Genomic DNA, 26697 nt, shown 5'->3' with positions numbered 1-26697 from the left:
TCTAGTAGGTTCTTATTAGGAAATCTTATTGCTGTGTCCTGTGAGCATAGCTAATCAGTACCAGAGTACAGAGGGCCCCGTGTCTCTCTAGCTCCACTATGTCTGCAGGCTAAGTTGGGCCTACCTTCACAGTCATGGAGCACCTACTCTCTACCAGGCTTTGTGTCAGTGCTTAAAGGGACTCAAAATCAATTGTAATTGAAGTTGTATAAGCGTCTCATTTTCTGACTCCCTCTCCTCAGACTACCAGTATGTCCCTGCCCACATACCTCTCAAACCAGTGACAGATATGGAGGACAAATGAAAGATCTAGTTTTAAGCACATGCATGAATTCTAGGCACCATATTAGTTTCTTAAAATATGTTGGCTAAATTGGTTTTCATACTAACCTTAAGAGGGGGCTTTTACCTCCAGTTTAAAGTCAAGAGACAATAAATATCCAAGATCATACAAGTTACAAGGAGCAGAGGAATAGAAACCAGGTATCTCTGATCCTATGGTCTTTTCCTTTATCTGAGACAATCCGAGAGAGAACAGAGGTAGTGTACTTCCAGTCAGGTGATGGTAACTTTTGTGTTTTTGTACATGCATTGACAAATACTACATGCTCATGTCATTGAGCTAATGTAACAAAGTAGGCTTGACCTGAGCACCTTTGTGTCAGGTTAAAGATCCTTTACCCCAAACCTGAAACTTTTATTTTTAATCTTGAGATTAAGGATGACTAACCAGTAAAGTCTACAGAAATATGTAATGTAAAAATCTAAAATCTGGGCCAGGAGTTTAGCCTGGTGGTAGAGTGCTTGCCTAGCCCGGGTTCAATTTCTTGGTACCACATACATAGAAATTAAAAGCCAGAAATGGTACTGAGGTTCAAGTGGTAGAGCTCTAGCCTTGAGAAAGTCCAAGGACAATGCTCAGGCCCTGAGCTCAAACCCAGGACTGGCAAAACAAACACATAAACAAACAAACTAGAAATCTCAGCTCTTTCACTTTTTAAAGGGATAGTCAATCTATACTCAAAAGTTAAATTGAATGCTATGATTCTCCAGTTATTATTGTGTGGTAATCATAATATTTAGTGAAGGACTATCACCGGCTATCTTGTTTTATTTTACTTTTTATTTCCTGAGGCAAGATCTCACTAGGGCAGGGTTTCCCAGTGCACCCTAGCCTGAAATTCTTCCAGAATGCTAGAGTTAGAGTTGTATATGACTGTAACTGGCTTACTCATTCTTTTAAAAATGGTATCTTTTAGTGTTCAGATGTTACATTCAAAATATCAACATTGCAATCAATTATTTTGATGAGGTTAAAGCAATATTGCTAATTTGTGAAAGTGTTTATATACACATATATATGTATATAAAGAACAGCATTTATCCAGCAGGTGGTGCTCAAAGCACACCATTGTGGAATTTAGAGCTAAGCATCCATGACTATCACTCTTCTGCACTGGATAAATTGTACATTTAGAATGGGTCTGACAAAATATTCTGAAATCTATTGAAGAAATGGTTTAACAAGAAAACATGTAGGCTTTAAGATGAAATAGAGGTTAATCCAGTATTTTACAGCAACACAAAAACGATTGATGATCTTTTTCATGTTATGTATACGTGTGTGTGTATTTGATGTCTATTTGAAACATAAAATGGTTAGAAGTCATAATAGAATGTCTTGTAATAACTGTTTTAAAGATAAGTTGATCTTCACAGATTATACATCTAATATTTTTCTGTTTTACTAAGAACATAGGTATTAATACTAATCTGAATGGAATTTCTTTTATGAGATTGTTGTTCCCAAGTTACATTGTGATAATTCAAATTATATCTTTTCCTTTCTTTTTTCTTTTTTTATTATTATCTTTAAGTAATTGTATAAGGAAAGTGTCATTTAACAAGGCAGTCCATGAATACAATGCATCTTGGTCTGTTTCACTCCTTTATATCTTTCTAGCCACATTCAAAGAACATTAACAAAAACAGAGATGCTTGCAAAAGAATAAAATTCATATATGAAACATTTTTTCATACCACATTTTTGGTTGCTTTATCAGTTGTGGCTCAATACAAAATAATTCAACTAGGAAATCTTGAATGTCCATATTTATTTAAAAATAATATTGTTTTTTTTCAGTTCATATAAAATTTCTTATAGACCCTGTAATCTGTATTAACAAATGAATGGTATGTTCCCATGTGAGTTATTAGTTGCTCCTGTGATCAAAATCTGTATTCTTGTTTTTACATTGTTTTAAAAGTAAAACATTTTGAAGCTTATTTAGAAAATACTTTCTTTCACTTTGAAAACTTTTCTAACTTATAATTCCATGTGTTGACTTTGGAATTATAAGACTAAGACGATAACTGAATGTCATTGATTGTGTTAAAGAAAAGAGAGAAAAGTTTCATATAAGACTATACCTAGATTGTATTTTGATAATGCATTTGTAAGATACAAACACTGTGATTAGTGTATATATAGTTTGAGAAATCAGTAAAGTACTTTAAAAAATCTGAATTTATAAGATCAGCTTTTCATTCTTTTCCTTACTTTGGATGTTGCAGCATAAAAGAAAAGTGTCTTTTAAATACTTGGTTCTGTTTGGGTCACTCTGAAGCAAACCATTTCACATGTAGAAGCTATGTGGTGTGACAGAAAGGTCAGAATATCATGCTCTAACAGTGGGCCACTTTTAGACTGAAGTTCTTTAGCAAGCAGAATTAGAAGGTGGTTACAGAGCTGATTGCTTGTAAAAACCTTACAGAAAATTTCTTTCCCAACAGTTGCTTTGTCAACTTATAATTACATAATAAGGATTGCATTTTTCACTTTTGCTGATAATAATAATAATAATAATACATTTCACAATTACTTACTATTTTGAATATGGTCTTTTCCTCACAAGTCCTATCTCATTCTACTTTGTTTCCCTTATTATTTCAGATGTGTTTCTTGCCTCCTCCTTTGTGGCTGTGTATCATGTCAATATGAATTTTACAATTAAAGAAGCTCAGTAGACCTAGAATATGCAAGACTTTTTAAAGTATTCCTATTAAAATGTATATAATCTTTGAGTCAGAATGTATAATCACAAATATAATAGCAATAGGGGAATTAATATCTAATGCTTTTAGTTAAGTGCTTTCTCTTTTAATTTTTAGGATAAACATGTTCTGGCGGTTGTTACTATTGAAAAAATGCTGGAAAGAATGAAAAAATCTAATGAGCTTTTGGAACTCATTCTTAAAGGACTCAATGAATATTTGGAAAAGAAACGTCTCTTCTTCCCCAGATTCTTCTTCTTGTCAAATGATGAACTTCTCGAGATCTTATCGGAGACCAAAGATCCTACCAGGTAGGTCATTTACATGGATAAGAGACACATGACTCCATTTATCTGCTTACATTTAATTTTTAGAATGAAAAATAATAGAAATACTGCATTTATTCTTTTACTCGTGGAAGATAGGAGAAACAAAGCAAAATTAGTTTACAAAAAGAGCAAATGTCATGGAAGTAGAAAGGGGACCATTGGGGAGATGGAAGAAGAAGAAAAGGAGAGGGAAGAAGAGATCAGAAAGAATAGCAAGGGCCAGAATAAGATGCCAAGGGCTTATGTGCGTTGATGGATGTTCCACAAAATCCCCTACTGCAAGTTAATATATGCCAATAAAAATACATGTTGTATAACGATTTGCACTTGCATATGCACATGTACATAGCTCACCAACAAGTATATTTATGTAATTTTAAAGACAGAACAGATAGATTTTAAAAGATAGAACATCGTCTTCAAGAATAATAAAGTGCCATCAGCAGTCAACTTTGAAAAACTTTGAATAATTGTCAAAAACCTAAGCAATATCATTGGAGGATATTTCATCCTAAATACAGTGGACATTGACATGAGCTCTTCTGTTTTCACACAGATATTTTCAAGGCCTGTCACTCTGGGACATCACATCCAGAATAAAGCCCATGCCCTCAAAAGCATGTAGTGATGCACAGGTGGCCCCATTATCTTCTCTCTGTGTCTCCTGGTAGTCTTCGTGCTCACTACTCCACCAGTCCATGACGTTTCCTCTATAAATGGGCTAGCTTTCCCCCCGCCCACTTCCCTCCTTGTATTCTCCTTCTTTCTAAGATACTCCTTACCAAATGTCAGTAAGACATCTTTCACCTTCTGGGGGTCTCTGTGGAGAACTGCACAAATAGCTCCAGTCAGGGTGGCCTTGCCTGACAACCCTATGTGAAATACCAACCTGCCACCCAGTCCTCCCTGACCACCTTTTTTGGATTTTTTTCCTGCCATATTTGCCATCTATGTAATTATTTATTATTACCAGTCACAGTCGGTTTACTGCTTACCTTCCTGCAGCAGAATCTAAGCTCCCCAATAACAGAGATGTTCGACTGCTTTTTCTATTGCTGATTGATTCTGCATTTCTTAGAGAGTGCTCATTATACAGTAGGCAAGGAATAAGTGTGTTTGTTAAAAAATTTTGTTTTTGTATCTAAGACTTCAAAGGAATGGAATAGTCATGTAGTCCAGATTAAAAAGATAAATTTAGGCACAGGTTTCCATCTGGGTTTTATACTCTGCTGCTTTTTGCCCAGTTGTAAAATGATTTCAACTGGTTATTGGTAATGCAGCAAAATTGAAGGGTTTCATCCAGCCCACTAGTATTACACTGGATACACTAAGAGGTGGGTATGTCAAAGCAGTTGGCTTAATAAACACTAAAGTACTCAAATATTAAATCTAGTCTATAATTTTCAGTCTCTGAAGACTCCACCTGTAACATCTTTCTTTTCACTGGTTTGAGGACAAAGACTCGGGTGTGTGATGTCTTCCTTAGTAGCTCTTATAACCATTAGTTTACAAATCATTTTGTCATTATTATTTTAATGACCTATTATTGGACTACGTAATCAAATGTAGTCAGAGATTGTGCTTTGCTTTGTTTTTGCTTCATCGTGGTGGTTTTTGCCGGTCATCTTCTCCCCGGTAGCACCTAACATAGGATCTAATGGTATGCATGGATGAATTTTCAGCCGTCCTGTAGCACAAAGTATATGGTTATTCAAGAAATTGCTTTAGGGCCCGGAGTTTGGCCTAGGGGTTAAAGTGCTTGCCTAGCATGCATGAAGACCCGGGTTCGATTCCTCGGTACCACATACATAGAAAAAAGCCAGAAGTGGTGCTGAGGCTCAAGTGGTAGAGCTCTAGCCTTGAGAAAGTCCAAGGACAGTGCTCAGGCCCTGAGCTCAAGCCCAGGACTGGCAAAAAAAAAAAAAGAAATTGCTTTAATTGAGTAAATTCATTAACTTTTTTTTTTGTAGGGTGCAACCTCACTTGAAGAAATGCTTTGAAGGAATCGCAAGGGTGGAATTTACAGAAACTTTGGATATTACTCACATGAAAAGCAGTGAAGGGGAGGTGGTGGAGCTCATAGAGACCATTTCAACTGCCAAAGCCAGAGGGCAAGTGGAGAAGTGGTTGGTTGAGTTAGAGAGAATTATGATTAGCTCCATCCACAAGGTAGCTGGTTTTTCATTATTTATAGAAGAAATATAGAAGATGAATGTTATAATATGTCATTAATAAACACCCTGTTATATGGATTACCATTCCAGGTGTAATAGATAATTTGAAAGCAAAGAGATATTCTAAATTATTTTGTAATGGTTCACACAAACTGGAACAAAATGCCATCCACATGACCCAGATTTTCTCAGTAGTCCATCTGTCTCATTTCTTTTCTTTTTTCTATGTATGTGCTAACAAGGAATTGAACCTGGATCTTTGTGCTTGCTAGGCAAGCACTCTACCACTAGGCCCAACTCCCGGCTCCACTGTCTCATTTCTCACAGCCACCTTTAGTGTTTTCTGCCCAAATTAAATTTACATTTGCCTTTATAATCTCTCTCATCTTGATCTTGAAATGACCTGTCACTATGTTCTCAGTAATCTCCTTGATATATGTTTCTCTGTCTTATGTGCATCAAAACCAACTTGTATTTCAAAATGCTGTAAAAACATGCTCTTTCCTTTAAATAAGGGCTACTGCATGGTTTCCACCCCTCATAAAATGTGCTTTTAGCTATGTTATTCGTAATGCTTTTTCTTAGTTGAGCCCTTAAGTTTTTGCCACATATGGGCTTAGTATTAACTTTTCTTATCAAGAACAAAAATCACAATTTAATGGAGGAGTATACTTAATTAACCCACTATAAATTTACATTCTATAGTTTCACATCCAGTATTGGAAAAGTTCAATAGACTCCAGGTGTTCAACATTACTATATGTCTCAATGTTTCTTTATAGCTTTAATGAGCCCCTGTGTAATATTTTAGTAAATGTAAAATCTTTTTGAAATTTGGATTTTTAACCCTTCTATGAATTATTTGACAAAGAATATACTCATATTTTCTAGTTCCTTGAATTATCATGATCATTTTCTGTAACTGGGCATGACCTGAATAGTTAAGAATACTGCTATGAGTCTCCACATCTGGATGAATTATTTATTTTCCTTGAGTAACTTCTCATGCTTAGAAATATGGAACAAAGAGATGAGATTTCTCAGGCTTTCATTAATAAACATTAATAAATGGCATGGCTATGTGTGGAGCATTTAGAAATGTCTACTCTGACCACTACTTAACAATACTGGATTAGGTTCTGTGGTTTACTAACTGATGTGTGACAAATAGTGAGAACACATCATTGTAGGCATATCTGCTACTATTTCAAATATTCTTTTAAATTTTAAGGTACTTAGAAAAATATTGTATATGCTTCTTCAAAATGTTAAGATATAATGGCAAGTAACTGTAGGAAGTAGCTGGTTCTCAAAATGTTCATGTGTTCATGTTTTTATGGTTAAAATATGCAAAAGTTCAACATAAATGCTATAAACAGGGGAATATGTGTTATGCTATATATGTATATGTATATTATGTTTGAAAGGCAATTGCATAAATACATCTATATATATATGATGCACAAAAGCATAGTAGTAGACTACACATTAAGAATTATAGAACGTTATATAATTGCATTTCATCTCACTTATAGAATTCCTTTCATATAATGTCTTCATCTTGTCCTCTCCACAATGTCCTTCTAGGACATATATTCATGCCATCTTGGCAAACCTCTGCTGGGCCGTCCTCTTCTTTTCTTGTGTCTCCATCCTTTCGTTGTCTATTTCTACCTGCCCTTTTAGTGACTTCCTGGCTTTTAACAATGTCTTTACTATCAATGGCCATAGCTCAGCTATCTTTGTTCAGTTCTATAAATCTCTCAGTAAGACTAGAAATACAGAAAGTTTTTGCCATTCTAATATATTTCTCTAAGAATTTTAACTTTGGAAGTCCTTTCTAAACTTCAAACATTAAAGAATATATCACTTCTCAGAGGATATTACTATTTCTGGTTGGTGTCCGTGACAGAGTAATGTGTTTCCAACTGGTAGCAAAAGTAGATATAGCAATCTACTGTACATAGACAGAAAAGCACATAAATCAGATTTTCTGGCTTTGCAGCCCTCACCTATCCATGAAAGAATTCTACATCTTCCTTGCCATCATTGCCTGGACCCAAATGAAAGGAACTGAAGTCTGGAACATGGGATATATTTTAGAAGGTTGAGTGATTGGTCTGCATGTGCGCACATAGGCATGCATACAGTTATGTGGACATCTGACATAATAGAAAGAAATTTAGGTACCATAAATTTGATGAATCTCTTGCTGAAAGTAATTGAATTTAGATTTTTTAAAAAATAAAATGGCTCATTTTTGTTAAGCTCAAATGTATGTAGGATGTCTTTGGCTAAAACCTTGTCTAATGATCATTCAATCATGTGTACAATAGGAGTTGATAATGTATGTGCAACATAATCTACTATGCAACCACCAATTTGCTCACAAGTACATGAGAAAACTCGAACTTAAATTATATAGTCACGTTTTATGTGAGTCTTTCATAATTGGTTAGGAATGTTTATAAAATGTTAAGTAGTATGACAGTTCGGAAGTTGAGCTCTCCATTATATAGCATTGTCAGGAATTTCACCTTTAGAATGTCCTCTTTATTTTTAGGTAATTGGAGATGCAATTCAAGCCTATACAAAAGTTGAACGAATTAGGTGGGTACGAGACTGGCCTGGGCAAACTGTTCTCTGTGTATCACAAACCTTCTGGACAAAAGAAGTACAAACAGCTATTCCAAATGGGCTAGATGTAAGTTTTTATTACCCCATGGGGGTTTTTATTAGTGATTTTTGAAATGATTATCATTGCTCTAATTTATCTACTCTTAAAAATGGAATGAAGTCAAAATCACTCAAAGTCATCTTTATGCTGCAAGCCATATTACATATTTTAAAAATATTTTAGAAAACAGTATTCTGATAGTCAAAATTTATGTCAACACAGATTGTTTATTAACATTTTGTATAAGAGTACTTGATTTTCACTCTTGCTACTGTATCTTTCTACATTTTTGTGCCCTAAAAATAGATAACAAAGTTCCTAAGTAGAAACCAAACCAAACAAAATAAGACTCCCTAAGTTTAGAAAGCTTAAGAGGACAGAGAGTAGCATATTGTCTTTTGTTCCCTGTATACACAAAGCATCGGTTGACTCATTGACTGCTTTCTTAATATTTTCATGTGTTGATTTTGACTAAGGAATATTTTGAATAATACTTGTGATTAAATATTTTGTAATGTATTTGGCATCTGAATCTAATATTATTTGGATGGTTACTATTAATTAAAAATCAATTATAGCTGGTGCTGGTGTATGATGCCTATAATTCTAACTACTCAGGCTAGGAGGCTGAGATCTGAGAGCCGTGATTTGAAGCCAGCCTGGCCGGAAAATTTGTGAGAATCTTTATCTCCAAATAACCACAGAAAAGCTTGTGGCTCAAGTGATAGAGTACTCAGGCTCTGAGTTCAAGCCCCAGCCCCAGCAATGAAAACAAATACACAGATGGACAGACAGAGACAGACACATATACCAATTACACTGAATGGAATGTACTCATTTCAAATATGTAAGCTTTCAGCTGACCGATGGATCAACTGAAATCAGTAATTCCAGCTCTTTAGTTTGAAACAATAAGTTTTAAGTATATTTTGTTAGGGAAATTAATATGCCTTTAACTAATATATAGTTGAACATTAATAATTGTGGGAGTTTGAGAGGAAAACATTTTGGTAGGCAGGCAGATTCCAAAGGGGAAGCAGGATGACAAAAGCATCAATCATTACATGTCACTAAACAACACCGTTTGCTTCTCTACAGGAAAGATAAGGGCATGAATCTATGGAAATCAGAGAAGTAGGACCCAAGGGTCTCCCTAATAGCGAGGAGAAACTAAATTTACTCTGGATCTTTCTCAGGTCTCCCTTCCCCCTTTTTCCCTTCCCCTCCTCTCCTCTCCTTTCCTCTTCGTTTCTTTTTTGTTTTCCTTTACTGCTCTTCTCTCTTCCTTCTTTCCCTCTCTTCTCCCTGTCTTTCCTACCTCCCCCCTTTCTAACCTTCTTTTTTTTCCCCCTGATACTGACTTTTAAACTCTAATACTTACTCTACCAGTTAAGTAATCATGGCATCCTTTTTTGTTTTTCCTTACTTATTTGTTTTGATATGGTTTTAATTAAGATTTTCATTAGCATATATTAGTTTTATAGGGAGATTTCATGGTGACAGGTCTGTACATGCACACAACAATCTAGTCCAACTCCCTCCCTCCATCACTCTTGCTTATCTGCCCTTCCATCTTAAAACAATTTCAACAGGTTTCTTCCTTCTATATTTATGTATAATTATATATTACTTTGTCCATATTCATAAAGTGTCATTCTTCTCCTAGGTCGTCCTCCAATAGCAATCCTCCAACCTACAGTGTCTGGTGTAGCCTGGATGCTGGGTATCTCACTTGCCTTTGTTGGCTCTGACTATGACCCTTCCAGCCCACCTCCTGGTAATTAGCTGGGATGGCAGGCATAAGCCACTGTGTCTATTGTCTTAAGATATTGCCCGGAAACCTCCCTACCCAGGGAATTCCTTGACACAGAGTTGTGCCCTCCACCTCCTCACCTGCCAGCTTCCTATCCACCACACCAGCATCATCACTCACCACTTGGAGAAATGGGTGGGAGGGAATAAAGGAGCAAATGTGGGCAAATTGAAAATAAACAGTTTTTGAATCTTAAGCTTCCCCAGTTTAAATGTGCTGCTCCATCTATCCTGTGTCAAATCATGTTTCTCCCAATCTTATAACAAACCAGGCAGAACGAGTGGAATGGAAATCCCCAGAGATGGTTATTTGTGCTTGTCATTTCAATGTGTCCTCTGCCCATGCTACCTGTTTTAAATTCCTCCATATTTGTATCCATACAGATACAAATCAACTTTTGATTGTTGCTTTCTTTGGTTTATATCTATTTCTATTTGTACTTGGTTCAAAATGCTTATTTATTCATAATTATTCTACTGATTTTGTTGCATAATATTAAGAAGATCTGGAAGCTGAGAATCAAAGGCACAGTGAGAACACAGTGTTTCCATGAGTGGCTGTTAAGTAATACTAACATAGTGCTTTCAGAACTATCAGGTTATACTTTTGTGTGTCCTCAAATTGTGTCTCATCCATGAAATTTCAGCCAACACCAACAAGATTTGCATGAATCCCTTCTGAGGGTGAAGCCTCATTATCATATTACTTTCCAGTGTGCCTTCAACACAGACATAACAGAGATCAAACCTCCAGAGCATGAACCTTTGCGAGCACCCATCTCAATCACATACCATCACGGCATCTTTATACTTCAAGTGGCACAAATCCCATTCAGAAAACTATGTACTAGAGGGGACCCTAGAATCAAGGGAAACTTGGAGTCAGTAATCTCAGGTTTTTATCCCCGTTATAGTCTTACCTTTATCTGTCTATCTCACTTTAGCTGACCTGTGCCAGACTTCCTTCCTTAATAAAGAAGGTTTGCAACAGGCCAGATTGACATATTATCCCCCCTACTAGGGGCTCATGAAAGTCATATTTTCCTTTACTTTGAGATGCAGTCTCATGGAAGAAGTTTGATTGGCTCTGATTAAATCTTAAGCTCTCTCCTTCATGCTGCTATCATGAGGCAGTGATATGACTGGCAGCTCCAACAGAACCATAGAAAATACAGAAAGTACTGTTGGCTCATGCCTGTAACCCTAGCTACTCAGAAGGCTGAGGATTGTGGTTCAAAGCCAGCTCAGGCAGGAAAACCTGTGAGAGTCTTACTTCCAATTAACTGTCCCAAACTGTGAGAAGCAGAGTGGTAGCTCAAACTGATAAGAGCACTCGCTTCAGCAGAAAAGCTCAGGGATGGTGTCCGGGCCCTGAGTTCAAGCCCCACTACTGACAAAAAAAAAAAAATAAGAGCAGAGATAGAAATAGTAAAGGAAAATATGTTGACATAGACACCAAATACTCTTTATATCTTTCCAGATTGTGTTTACCTGAGATCTTTGTAGTACAGAAAATAGACTATATTTAAAGTTTATACAAAATTATGATAAAATACACAACATTATATATACATATAAATATGCATGTATATAAGCAAATACATGATCGTTTTGTCAGAAATGACTCCCATCACTTTTGGAAGTTATGTCTTCTTTCTTTTCAGGCTCTTCAGAAATACTTGGAAAAATGTAACAGACAGATCGATGACATTGTCACATTGGTCCGTGGCAAACTGTCCAAGCAGAATCGTGTCACTCTGGGAGCCCTTGTGGTACTAGATGTCCATGCTAGAGATGTCCTGGCAGCACTTGTGAATAAGAAAGTGACAGACGACAATGACTTTGAGTGGTTAAGTCAGCTGAGGTACTACTGGGAAGTAAGTGACATCCCTGGATGCTATTACACAGCAACTTCAGCACATAGCCTTTTCATTTGTGTTTGCTGTCCACATGGGAAATGGGGTCAGTAAAAAGGATTTTTGCTGATGATTGGCTACACATATGCAGAGACCATTTTTCCAAATTGAAGACTAAGGCACCTAACAACTATGTATTATCACTACCTACATTTATTTAGAAGACACTACATTATTTATTTATTCTTAACTTTATTCAAGCGTATATATATATAAGCAAATACATATACATACTAATAGAAACAAGTGAGCAAACCCTGCTTGTTCTTAAATGAGTTATGCTTGCAATTTACAAAACACTGAGACTAGTCTGTTTAAAGTTGTAAATTTTTTTTCTGATTACAGCTGAAGGCTGTACAAATAAACTTTTTAAAAGTCTGATTTAGTTATTAAAGCTTCTTTTTGATCCAGAGAAGCAGTCGGTAGGCTTCTGTGTGGATTGTGATTTTCATGAGGGATGGGATGGAAGGAGAGTTGGGAACAGCTAGTACTGTGGGCCAGGAGAGCTGAAGACAGGAAACTGAGCTGGGAAGCTCCAGTCACGTAGTTTGGACATCTTCAGAGGTTTGGGCAGGACCAGAAGAGAGGTACATCAAGAATGCCTGGTTCAAATACCTCCTCCTCCCTTTGCAAATGGCTGACTTTATTCAGGCTTGTTGCCTGCCTTATGCATCTATTTCCGTGACTGGTGATACAGGACACCCAAAGCACTAATTCTAAATCATTCTATGGGAAAAATAAACCAATCAGCTCAGCTCCTTCTTCATGGAAATGACTTGGGGAATTCTTCCACCTACTCAAATGTCTGGAAAAGTCTATTTTATTATATTAAAGAGCTTGAGATGTGTGATCTAACATCACTTCCTTCCCCCGCCCCCCAATCCATCATAGGAAAACCAGTTACAAACAAAGATGATCAATGCTGGATTGCGATACGGGTACGAATATCTGGGTAACTCCCCTCGGCTGGTGATTACTCCACTCACAGATAGATGCTACAGGTAAATCCTTCTAAGAATGTACTGGACATAAATTTCCCTCACCTCTGATCACTGATTAGTCTTAAAATACCAGATTATCTTTCATTCACTGGATTTAACTTGTGTTGGTTCCTCTACTCACCATACACAATTTTCCAAAGTTAGATGGCACATTTCTCTTTAGCGTAGAATAACATGCTCTTGTATGAACATACCACACTTTTCCCATTCACCTGTTGAAGGAGATCTTGGTTGCTTCCAAGTTTTTGGTGATTTTGAATAGTCTGCTACAATAGTAATTAGCGGTGGTTTGTGGGGAGTCCAATAGCTGGATCATTCAGCCAGCCTATATTTAACATGGAAGGGGCTGCCAGAAAGTTCCAAGGTGTCTGCACTAGCTGCATTCCAGCAGGATGGAAGGTTGGTTCCTGGCAGAATTTGGATATTTCAATATTGTAGCCATTCCGACAAATGTACAGTGGTCTTATTTTGCAGGTCCTTCATGATATATAGCATTGGACATGCTTCCATACATTTATGAATACTTTACTCACTGACATACTGTTCAACTTCTGCCCATTTTCTAACTGGATTGTTTTCCTGTTGTTAAGAGTACTTTGCATATCTTAGATAAAAATCTTGGAAGTGGCACTGTAGCTCAAAGTGGTTTTCATTTTCTTAATAGTACCCTTTACAAAGTACCTTTTTCATAGGAAAGTCCTGTTCTTATAATTATTCTTTGTTGAAGCAAGTTTCTAAGGCATTATTATATGACTTACATTTTTGAAACTCCTTTTGTGGTTTTCATATAAATCTATAATCTATTTTCGTGTCTGGATTCATTGCTGTACAGTTCTGTCAGCACCATTTGTTGAAGAGAATATCCTTTCTTCATTGTGTGCTCTTTGCTGATGTTTCAATGATCTGATTTTATTTTAAAAATGATTATTAGCCATGTGTTAGGGATTGAGAATATCCATTTCTCTTCCCATCTAAAGTCAATAGAAAACAAAGGTTCAGTAGTAAATGGCAAAGCAGGTTTCTGATCCTCAATTACAAGGTCTTAAGTATCATCTGGGCTGAGGAAGATAAATAACCTGATGTTAGTTAATTATTGTCTCTCCCTAAAGCTATGGGTATTTTTCCATATTGGTAGAAAACTGTACCAAAAAAAAAAAAACCACAAACAAAACAATAGCTGGTTAAGCACCAAGCTTCAGATGAGGAATGAGAACCAGAGACCTCTCCCTATATTTAATCAAGGTCCCATTCATGTCAGAAATGGGTGGAGGAAAAAAAAACCTGGAAGTTTCAGCTGAATTCTTTTTAATATAGCTTACAGAGCCAACCTAAGAGGAACATACAACTCAGCAGAGTTTTCTTCCCTTTGACTCACCTATCAAGTTTGTACTTTCTACTTGAGTATCTTCCCCAAGGACTGCATTCAAATATAGCCTAGGTTCTACTCCAAATTCTTCCTCATCCACACCATTTATTTAACTCAGCTATCTTCTACTTATTGCTTCATTTGTTTTTCAAAAACGTTCCTCCTCCTTTCATTTACTAATAAATACAACTCTCCTTAATACCTCTAAAACATCACCTTTCATAGGTAGACTCCTTTGCTGTTCTGGCCTACATTAACAGTCACCTCTCCTGATTTTCATTGTACCAGGAATGTCTTCTTCGAGCCCATTACAATGAATTGAAAATGTGTTTAATATATTTTGTATTATTTCTTGCAATGTTTTCATTTTCTGTGCTTTTCTCTGTCCCCAGTGCTAATAATTCTTTTGGCACAAAGGAGGCACTTAGTAAAATTGACCTCTCATAAATAGAAGAGCAGTTTTAAATTATGTTGTTTCCTAGAGCATGGTTAGTGTTGTTGACTAGTATAGCCTATAGTTTTTCCATCAAACATGATGATCTCTTTCCACTAGAGAGAAGTGCTAGTATTTGGGTCTTCCTTCCTAGGGTGGCTTAAGTGGTAGAGCACTAACTTTGAGCAAGAAAAATTCAGAGACAGCTCCCAGATCCCAAGTTCAAGCCCTAGGAAAAGCACATACCCACACACGAAAACACAAGGTATGGACTGAGAGAGACATTTACAGACAAACCAGACCTCAAGGTTTGTATATTTATGTAGAGGATGAACCTCAGGTCCCCACATTTCTCAGTTACAAGGAACTATTATCAACTTCTGTACAGGCAGAAATAATTTTTGGGTTGATGTTCAAAAACAAGACGGGTCTTTGCCGCTTTATTAAATGGTTAATGCTCAAGCTTTGCATTCTATCGTTATTGAAAATGTCACTTTTTCCCTTCAACAATGGCCGTGGACTGGGATGTAGCGCAGTGGCAGGGCATTTATACCTTGAATTTGATCCCCAGCATGAAAATAAGACTAAAATATTGGTATGTGTATTTCAAATATCCCATTCTCTGGGGCCGGGAGTTTGGCCTAGTGGTAGAGTGCTTACTTAGCATGCATGAAGACCTGGGTTCGATTCCTCGGTACCACATACATAGAAAAAATGCTGGAAGTGGTGCTGAGGCTCAAGTGGTAAAGCTCTAGCCTTGAGAAAGTCCAAAGACAGTGATCAGGCCCTCAGTTCAAGCCCAGGACTGGCAAAAACAAATCCCATTCTGCTGCATAGACTGGGTATCTCTTCTCTTTCAGAACATTATTTGGAGCCCTGCACCTTCACCTTGGAGGAGCACCTGAGGGTCCAGCTGGCACCGGGAAGACAGAAACTACCAAGGACTTGGCAAAGGCTGTTGCCAAACAATGTGTTGTTTTCAACTGCTCCGATGGCTTGGATTATTTGGCATTAGGAAAATTCTTTAAGGTTTGAATTCATTCCTCATTAAAAAAAATAATTTGCCAGTACCAGAGCTTGAACTCAGAGCCTGCCTCTTACTGGGCTTGTTTGCATTCTGCCTCTGAGATATGCCTCCAGACAGCTTTTTGCTAGTTCTTTTGGAGATGGATATTCACAGACTTTTCTGACTCGTATGTCTTTTTGATGCATACTAGTACCTCCAGATCTCTCCCTCCTGAGTACGTAGGATTACAGGCATGTGCTACAGAAACGACCCAGCCGTGATGTACTTTTTTTTTTTTTTGTACCAGTCCTTGTCTTGAACTCAGGCCTGAGCACTGTCCTTGGACTTTCTCAATGCTAGAGCTCTACCACTTGAGCCTCAGCACCACTTCCAGCTTTTTTCTATATATATATATGGTACCGAGGAATCGAACCTGGGTCTTAGTGCAGGTTAGGCAAGCACTCTACCACTAGGCCAAACTCCCGGCTCCTGTGACATAGTTTTAGTGACACATCCTAATTAATCTTTTCCAATGAACTTGAAATCCTTGTTTCATTTTTGCCTTTTTCTTTATTCAAAGTCAAACATCTACTCTTGCAAGTCTGAAGATTTCAAAAGCCGGAATTAACGATATAAAGCACCTATTTATAAACCTATAACTAAACAATATGTATTTGCCAGGTGATTGTGAAGTAGGATTACAAGCTGTTGGGTATTCAGGTGTTCAGAGCATAATTCAATCTCACTGATAACATAAGTCATCTTAAATTATTATAACCCATTCTATTGAGTTTATACAGAAAAATCAAATAATCAACTTATACATAAAAAGCAAGAAATGCTTGGGAATTCCAGGCATTCATCTTAATGCCAGAAGATGCACAGTGAGGAAAAAAATAAATTGGAAAATTTTCCAGTTGATCAAGCTCTTTATTCATAAAGAATAATGAATTGGTAATGAAAAATAAGCTGTCTTTAAAGATAAAGGTGAATAAGCAATTTTCTTGAAAGGATATTAAATCCTTGCAAAGATCAGGTGAAAAATGTAACATTTCAATGTAATATTCAATCAGATAAACTTGAAATTTTTCATTACTCTTTTCTCCCAGGGACTGTTATCTTGTGGAGCCTGGGCTTGCTTTGATGAGTTTAACAGAATTGATCTGGAAGTACTTTCTGTGGTTGCTCAACAAATCCTTACCATCCAAAGAGGTAATGGACTAGCAGTCGCTCTTTGCATCCTGGAGGATGTAATAAATGACATAAGCCACATGTACACACTGGGTTGTTAAGTCCTTTCCTTTCTTCCTTGATTACCCATAGGTATTAATGCGGGTACTGAATTACTTGTGTTTGAAGGAACTGAGCTAAAGCTGGACCCCACCTGTGCTGTCTTTATCACTATGAACCCTGGGTATGCTGGGCGATCAGAACTGCCAGATAATCTGAAGGTACGGAGAGCACTATTACATTGCCTGTTTCCTTCTCACAATATACAAAGTTAACCTAAACAAGGAAGTTTGTTTCCCTAGAATTGTATCAAAATATAAGCTTTTAAGCATTAAGCTATTTTAGAAAAGTAGCTAGAAGATGTTGAGTTTTTTAGTATTCTGTTTCTTAGTATATAATAACTGTACAAACTAATGAATTTTATTGTGATATCTTCAGATAGATAGATAGGCAGATAGAATATTGCTTGATCACATTCACTTCTATTTTCTTCTATTGCTTTTGCCCTCCTACCTCCTGCTGGTCCAGAAGTTAATGTTCAAGGCCTCAATTACTGTTAAAAAATAAACGTGCACATCAGGTACAAATTCCAAAATTTATATTTTTCAAATAGTGCTTATTTTAAAAGGTGCAAATTTTGGGCCGGGAGCATAGCCTTGTGGTAGAGTGCTTGCTAGCCTGCACAGAGACCTGGGTTCAATTCCTTGGTACCACATACACAGAAAAAAGCCAGAAATGGTGCTGTGACTCAAGTGGTAGAGAGCTAGTCTTGAGGAATGCCCAAGAACAGTGCTCAGGACCTAAGTCCAAGGCCCAGGACTGGCAAAAAAATTTTTTTTAAATTAAAAAGTAGATAAAATGTGCACATTTAAAAATGAGCCAGTTCTATGGATATTATAACCACTCAGTTATAAATGCATTTTTACAAAGTATAAATCAGATAGGTATATGTGCGGCCTTTAGGCGTACACGTGTGCATTGAAAATTCTTTCAAGTTAGTATTGTAGCATGAGTGTGTTCTCATCTTTATAAATCTAATTCAAACTTCAATAAATTTTTTGAACTGGAATTGTTTTCCTGTTGGACATTTGGTTGCTTTTAGTTTTACTGGATTGTAAATAATCATAAAAGACAGCTCTTACTTAAAGCCTTACTCTATTTTGAAATGCTTCCTTATCTGGAGTCATAGAATGAGAGCTGTGTTGCTAACTTGCAACCTTAAATAGTCTGAAACATTCCACCTCCACATCAGTTCTCATTTCTCATTAGCACATGGCACTTTTTTGTTGTTAAAAAATCTGAACTTTCATTTAAAAACAAACACGTGTTTATTAGTAAAACATGACATTTGTTTTCCATATCATTGTAAGCCATGCTATATTCTTTCCTGGAGAATCCATGTTTGCAGTTACTGGCTAAAGAACATCATTGGAGAGTAGTTCACTGACAACAATGGACCCCTAGCCAGGTCTTCTGACTGCATCCTAAGCGTGGTTGACTGACAGCGATTCACAATAAATTACCAATTCTTCTTTTCTACCATAAAAGCTTTTGATAGGACTAATTGCTGCCAAGAATTTTTGCATTTCCACTTTCTGCCTTTTGTATGTTAGATTGCAGGTACTTTTGAAGGAAGAAGGAATGGCTTAAGAGGAAAACTAGGAAATCCTTTAAGAAGCCTTTTGTGACTTTTCATTGCAATTTTCTGTTGCAAATCCCTCTGTGTCGCATTTCTGTTATGCATTCCCTTATGTTATTCTTTTATTCAGGAGGATCAACCTGAGTGCATAAATATTTATAAAAGCAGGGATGGCAGAGTCCTGTGAGCGGTGTGTAATAAAAGCAGGAAACCGTCGTTACTGTAGCTGCAGTGTTCCACAGTGTGCCCTTTGAAATCATCCCAAAGAGTCATGTGACAAGGCTGGGCATGGAGGATTCCTCCGTCCTGAGCCAAAGCTTCTCCTCAAATTCGGATTGCTTTTTCTTGTTTTTGTTCCTGTTGTGCTGTCTTCTTGGCTAGAGCTGCTACCGAACATCTGTTTTCCGGTATATATGTATAGAAATTCCTAACGAGTCAGAATGTATTCCTAAAAATAAAAAAAAGCCAGCTGAGCCCCAGACTGTGTTGCTATGAGTCCCTCAGAATCATCCTTGAACCCTCCCTGGCATTTAGCTGAGGAGTCAGCCAATCACCCACTCCAGGCATCCTGCCTTGCTGGGATTCTGCTGTTTCTCTGGCCCCACCCCTCCACCTTTATTATTTCTACCCATTTCTCTTATGTGCTTATTTTGACAACTTGAATGTGGTCAGTCTTTTCCCCCCCGGAATTCACTACATGGCAGTGTTACATTGTCTTTCAAAGATGTCTGATAGTGTCTAGGTTTAAATACTTCTAGACTCCTTTTTGCCTACAAATAAAATTCAGGGTTTTTTTGTGTGTGATACTGGGGTTTGAATTTAGGATCTTGTTCTTCAAAGATTGGCTCTCTGTTACTCGAGCCATGCATCCAGTTCTGTTTTGTGCTGTTGTTGTTGGGTTTGGGGTTTGTTTGTTTGTTTGTTTGAGATGCATTCTCATAGAATTCTCTGCTTTGGATGGCCTCAGACAGATCCTTCTGCACTTAGCAGGGAGTTTCCACCTGCAGCTGACTATTTCTTGGCATAGACTGTGAGAGCCTTAGCATTAGGACCCAAGGGATATGTCCTACCATTTCTCTGCATCTGTCAAATGGGGCCTTCCTGGTTTCATAGTCCTATGGCTTTCCACACACTAATTGCTCTCTCTTGAGGTTGTGTAAAATTTTCACTTTCCTGCCTGACACATTAATTCATTATCATCTTTTAAACTACCATGCATATATGCATACATGCAGGACAGCTGTGATCACCTCGGTGATCGGTGGAACTGGCAGAGGTTTTGAGCAGAATTCTTCCATGTATGCCATACGTTCTGTAGGGTCTTCTTGTCAGGCAGGGCATGAAAGCCTCAGTTAGTTGGGAACTATGTTGTGTGGTCAGAGGCAAACCCGTAAGTAAGAGTACTGGATGTGACCCCCAAACTACTAGAAATATGTGTTATGCAGACTGTATTGCCTTTCCCTCACCACAGACTGACTGACTGATTTATAAATTCAATCATTTTCTCTGTCTCTTTCTGACTCCCTCTCTGTCTTAGTCATTGAACAAGTGATTGAAAGTTTACCTTGTTAAATAGGTAGTGTCTGGAAAATGATTCATTTTTTCTTCATGAATGTAGTAGCAAGAACACTAAGTCATTCAAGGTATATTTGTGACATTTTATCAATTTTAATAGCAAAAAGAATACTACTTAAGCCTCTTACTAATATTGCATCATACATTTAGAGAAGGATCTTGACCCAAATATTTTAACTAGCCTCAAACTTGGTCTACCTTGTGTTTTGGTAATTCATTTCATTTCCAGAAGATATTTATAAACTGTATTGCTACAATTTGCCACTCATTGTAAGAACTTCTTTTATTCCTAGAAGATTATTTTTTGTTTTGTACAAGACTCACTGACATGAGTCTGGATGCATTAGTCTAAGCCTAAATTTTCATATTTATTCCTTTAAAAATTATCCAATTTTCTATTTAACTACAGCATTTATTTGCCTCACAATATTTTAGAAAATTAGTTTATTTCTAATAATAATTATATTACTTTTTTTCTTTTTTTTTTTTTTTACAAGTTTTCCTTTCCATTACTATGCTTGCATAAGGACTAGCCTAGTGACAACAGAGACACAAGATTTAGAATATCTCAATATTTTATTTATCTACTATGATCTTTTTTTTTTCCAGTCCTGGGCTAGAGCTCAGGGCCTGAGCACTGTCCTTGGACTTTTCTGAAGGCTAGCACTCTACCACTTGAACCATTTCTGGCTTTTTTCTATGTATGTGGTACCGAGGAATCGAACCCGGGTCTTCATGCATGCTGGACAAGCACTCTACCACTAGGCCAAACTCCCAGCCCCTTATCGACTATAATCTTGTTTTTAGGAGTTATCTGATTCATCTCAGGTTATATAATTCTTTAATTCACTGGATCCTCAGAAAGTATTGGTTGAGGCCCAGCTTCCCAACAGGAGGCACATTCTCAGCCCAGGTGAGAAGCCAGACTTGGAGATACCCTAACAGACTTTCATACACTTTTTTTTTTTTCTTTTGTGGGTCTTGGGAGTTGAACTCAGCCTGGACGCTGTCCCTGAGCTCTTCAGCTCAAGGCTACTGCCCTACCCTTGAGCCAAGCCCCACTTTTCAGTTTTTTAGAAGTTAACTGGAAATAAGAGTCTCAGCTTCTTTTGTGCCCGGGCTGGATTTGAACCTTGATCCTCTGATCTCAGCCTCCTGAGTAAGGATTTTAGGCCTGAGCCACTGTGCCCATCTTTTGATATCCTTTTTTTTTGTTTATTTTTATTTCAAAATTTTGAATTTTGTATTATCTTTTTTCTTTTCCTGGCCAGTCCTGGGACTTGAAATCTGGGCCTAAACTCTGTCCTTGAGCAACTTTTGAGCAAGGCTAGTGTTCTACCACTTGAGCCACAACACCACTTTATAGTTTTACTGGTAGTTAGAGACAAGGGTCTCATGGACTTTCCTCTCTGGTCTAGCTTCAAATTACATCCCTCAGATCTCAGGCTTCTGAGTAAAGAATCTAACATCACTGATACACAACAACAACAACAACAACAACAAAAGCCTTTACAAATCTTACTGATATCTTCCTGATACAGTGGTAACTCAGGCTTTGCTTTCATCTTGCCCCATAGGCTCTCTTCCGGACAGTAGCAATGATGGTCCCCGACTATGCCATGATTGCAGAAATAGTCCTGTATTCCTGTGGGTTTGTCACTGCCCGGCCGTTGTCAGTGAAAATTGTGGCTACCTACCGCTTGTGTTCGGAGCAGCTGTCATCCCAGCATCACTATGACTATGGGATGAGGGCTGTGAAATCTGTACTCACTGCAGCTGGGAACCTAAAGGTAGGAACATCAGTACTTCTGCTTGTACATTTGCCATTTGCCAGTCCTAGCTAGGACTGTTGTCTGCACTGACAGCTATGAGCTAGCTGGAGTCATTAACTCACAGAAAAGAAATTAGTGTTCAAAAACAACTTATTATTGCTTCCACATGAAAAAGAAATTTTTTATAGTGATTCGTAAATCTAATTCATGCAATTCTTAGTGATTTGGGTTATGTTTCCACAATTTCAAATATTCAACATAATGTATGACCAGTAAAGAAAAATGGCTTACTGTTGAGGACTATTTTGAGGGCTTTGCTTATTATATACCCTTAACATAATTACCAATTATGTCAAACTCTGAAATAATAGTACGTAGTGGGTTGACAGTAAAAATGATTGCATTAGTCTGATGCCCATGGCTCACACCTGCAGTCCTACTACTCAGGCTGCTGAAAATGAAATGATCAGAATGGAGGCCAGTCCATGCAGGAAAGTGGGAGAGGCCCCACTTCTCCAGCCACAGCTGGGCACAGTGGCACACGCTGGTCATCCCAAACTCCACTGGGAGGCTGAGATCAGAAGGATCATGGTGCTAGGCCAGACTGAGCTGAGACGCTGTGAGACTTCTTCTCCATAGACAGGAGAAGACACCATGGCTTTCACTGTAATCCTAGAGATTACGAGAAGCCTGTAGTAAGTGGATTGAGGCCAGAAGTGAGACACCCTCCAAAAATAAAATTCAATAACCAGTAAAAACAGGACTCAATGATATTGCATGAGTCTAGCAAGCACAAGGCTCTGAGTTCAAAACCCCAGTATTAACAAAGAAAAGAGTTTGCACTTAAAATAGCATAAACTACAATATGTAACTATGAAAAGCACAAGCACTTTGGAGACTCAGATAGCTTCTTAAAAGACTACAATGGAAGAATTTAGTGGGAAACATGAAATATAACTATACATTATTAGTTTCTTTATGAAGGCAAGACAGGCTCCAGTTAACAGCACAAAGAAAAATGTGACCTTGGAGATTACAAGCTTTTTACATTCAGGATTGTAGAAGATACAAATTTAAAATATATCCTACATGATTGGGAAGGATGGCATACATTTTTATTTTCTGTAATAATGCTATCAAGAATTCTGATATATAGCAGTTATATTCTATTTCATATTAGCCTAACATAACTTAAAATTATAGGGGTTTCTTTTTTTTGCAATAAACAAAAGTGCCTAGAAGCAACAATTTGTGCTAACCTGGTATGTCAGGATTGCTTTGTGGTCAGATAATGCATTTATTGTCCGAGTGGATGTCATCGCTGAAATCTTGACTCTAGAATGAAGCTATTAAAGTTAGCCTGCAAATGAATCCTGCAAATGAACACCATCATTCTTTGTCAAAAGCTAATTTAGAGTTGTTGAATGTTTGGTCTTGCATATTTTGAAGTTTGTTTCTATTATAGCAAGAGACAATTTCAACACTTGCTTCAAAATAATAGCCTCTCAAATAACAAAATAGGCCATCTGACATCTCCTAACTCATTTGTGGTTGGATAGAAAATAACACCCAGATAAGCAGGATTAGCTATTCCATCCAAGCCCTAGAGATTCATAGATGGCTGAACTTGACAGATGGGTGTCTGTAGACTTTGCCACAGTAAAGTCACTTAGGTAAGAATAAAGAATGAGCTTGGTAGAAATACTTTAGAAAATAAAATATGGGAGGAAGGGTTTATAAAATCAATGTATGATAGGAGAAACTTTGGTATGACACTCATTAAAGTTGGGAAATTTATATTTTTGTTCATCCTGTGAACATGAAACTGAATAACAAGTTCAGGTTCAATCAAATTCTGTAAAAACTAAGGTTATTACTTAAGAACAATTGAGCAAAGATGAAGTAGTGACTCTGAATTTGGCATGGATGAGAAAAATGTGTATAAGCATGAAAAATTTGTAAACATTGTAAACTTGTAAAGAATTAGGACTACTTAACAAACTATCACTTAAATTGTCTCTCAAGAGGCACTTACATTGTCACTTAGGTATGTTTGAATGAACATTAGCCCTTGCCAAAAAGTAAAACGGCACAAGGAAACTGGATGGAGTCATGATGTATTATTGATGCTGGTTTTGTAAAAAGCAAAGAAAACACAGAACTCTGTTCTCAAAAGTCTCATCATCACCGGGCGTGGTGGCTCACACCTGTAATCCTAGCTACTCTGGAGGCTGATATCTGAGGATCAAGGTTAAAAGCCAGCCTGGGCACAAAAGGACCTGAGATTCTTATCCCCAATTAACCTCTAGAAAATGGGAATTGGGGCTTGGCTCAAGGGTAGGGTGGTAGCCTTGAGCTGAAGAGCTGAAGGACAGTACCCAGGCCAGAGTTCAAGCCCCATGGCCCACACATTAAAAAAAAGTCTCAGCATCAAAATATGGGCAAATGAATGAATGTTGTTTATATGGTTTCAGCTTAAATATATTTCTCAGTCATTTCCCTCTTTTAATGATTTGTTTTACAGCACCAACCTAATGCTAATATTCTCAGCTAGTTCTACCCAAAATATAGCAATAGCAGGGCCCAAACTATATTGAATTATGGTTCAAACCCTTCAGTACAGTTAATTCAACCAGTGTAAATGTCAGTTTCTGTAACTAAGAACAATCCAACAAAATGAAAAAAGACACACATTTTTGCATTTATTTAAGTGGCCTGTTTGTGTATTGTGAAACACACAAAAAATGATGTATTAATAGATGCCATTAGTTTCATGATTGCATTTTCTCACAGCTGAAATATCCAAATGAGAATGAAGAAATTTTGCTGTTCAGATCTATCATTGATGTAAATCTGCCAAAATTTTTGTCCCATGATTTACCACTCTTTGAGGTAAGAACATTTATAGTTAGAATACATCAAATCTCTTATAATAATGTAGCATTAATCAAATGTCCAAGTTTGCAAAACTCCCAGCAAGAAATTTCCAGTATAAAAAGCTGTGACATATAGTTCAGAGAACTGTAGATCATTTTTAAAGTTTTTAGTTAAAGTATGTCCAGCTAGCTCTGTTGCTTCATATAACTTTTAATAAGTTTAAATTTTTAATTACATTTTATTCCTGCAGAATATAATGAGCACACAAAAATTATAAAACATTTATTTGTAAATACCAAGAGAATCAGTGAACAAAACTAACTTGCCACTGGGTTCGGTAACTCACGTCTGTAATCCTAGCTACTCAAGAGGCTGAGATCTGGGGACCAAGATTCAAAGCCAGCCTGGGCACAAAAGAACCTGATACTCTTATCTCTAATTAATCACCAGAAAATGGGAAGTGGGACTGTGGCCCAAGAGCAGGGTGGCAGCCTTGAGCTGAAGAGCTCAGGAACCATGCCCAGGCCAAGTTCAAGCCCCATGACCCACCGAAAAAAGAAAGAAAACTAATTTGCCCAGCACTGTACAGAACCATTAGCACAAACTAGGTAAACATTTGTTCAGTCACTGACCAAAAAAATAATGCTAATTTCCTTAGAATGGGATGACTTACAAGAATTTATTTTTCAGGATAACTTTATATAAGAACCATGTTTGATAATCATGTTGTTTTTTTTTTAAAGATTAAACTATGATTAATTGAAAGGAGGAAGCATTAAAATAATGTTCAAGGTCTCCATAATCCACGGGTGTCATTCTTTTTTTTTTTTCCACATCAGGTAGAATCAAGACAGCATTGGGTTCCTAAATGTTATATTGTGTTATGTGGCACTGTCAGTTTTCCGGAGCAGATATGCCTGAATTCAGTACACATCTATTGAGCTGTGCTTCTCCGGTGAAGCAAGCTTGACAATTTCTCTTGGTATGAGACTTTCCTGTGTGCTGCAGTTCACAACTCTGGCACTGGAGGCGGGATGCCTCCCTGTATTTCCAGCTGTCTACACTAGGTGCCAGAGCCAGGGCTAGTGGTCCTGGGATCATTCTGTGTTGCCGCCTCCTCTCAGGGATACATTTAAACCACTTGAACTATGCGACAAAATATTTATTTATTTACCAAACATTGTGCTCCTAATGTGACCTAGGAACTGGTTATATATGGGGTGAGGGAAGTCCTGGGAACAGAACCCAAGACCTCATACGTGCTAAGCAGCAAGTCTTCTACTGAGTCTTTTACATTCCTATCCTGGACTAAGTATTCTTTGAACCCTTTACAAACAGTCGTACATCCCAAATGACCCGGAGGCATAGATGCACTCATGGTGACTGTTTTACAATTGATGTAATTGAGGAGCAAGCATCATAATTTATATTTGTGGTGGGTATACAAGGAGCAGGGATTTGAGCCTACTAGCCAGGCCATATGGTACTTTGAATACACTCAGCTTTGTGGCTATTTTATTTTCTTTGCCCCAGGAAAAATTACTTGGCAAACTAGTATGATTTTTTTCTGTACCAACATCAAAAGGACACACTTTAGGAGTAATTCAACTGGTAACACAAATTCTGAAGTAGAGCTTGACTGTATGCTCTCATTCTAAGCACCTCTGAAATTTAGTTTGTATTTTCAAAGTAAAAAGAATAGTATGTCTTACATAAGTTGTGATCATACTCAGAAAATATGATCACCAACCCATAAAAAGATCCTTAGACTTTGTAATTAATTTTATGTGTTAGTATATACTAGGTATGACTTGTAACTTTTTCTAAATATGCATT

General features: G+C 37.2%; 1 protein-coding gene across 1 annotated transcript in view; it reads left to right on the top strand.

The window, feature by feature from the left end:
* Positions 1–26697, top strand: part of Dnah7 (dynein axonemal heavy chain 7) — a 193010-nt gene that overhangs the window by 63520 nt on the left and 102793 nt on the right. The window contains exons 20-29 of the mRNA XM_090354519.1: positions 3172–3365; positions 5354–5552; positions 8121–8261; positions 11711–11923; positions 12854–12963; positions 15623–15791; positions 16878–16980; positions 17092–17219; positions 21790–22002; positions 24778–24876. Of these exons, the coding sequence (XP_090210645.1) occupies positions 3172–3365; positions 5354–5552; positions 8121–8261; positions 11711–11923; positions 12854–12963; positions 15623–15791; positions 16878–16980; positions 17092–17219; positions 21790–22002; positions 24778–24876 (1569 nt within the window). The remainder of the gene's footprint in view (positions 1–3171; positions 3366–5353; positions 5553–8120; positions 8262–11710; positions 11924–12853; positions 12964–15622; positions 15792–16877; positions 16981–17091; positions 17220–21789; positions 22003–24777; positions 24877–26697) is intronic.

The sequence above is a fragment of the Megascapheus bottae genome, chromosome 21 (assembly GCF_031878675.1).
Source record: "Megascapheus bottae isolate mThoBot1 chromosome 21, mThoBot2.hap1, whole genome shotgun sequence".
NCBI classification, from domain to species: Eukaryota; Metazoa; Chordata; class Mammalia; order Rodentia; family Geomyidae; genus Megascapheus; species Megascapheus bottae.
This window is presented reverse-complemented; position numbering and strand designations above follow the sequence as displayed.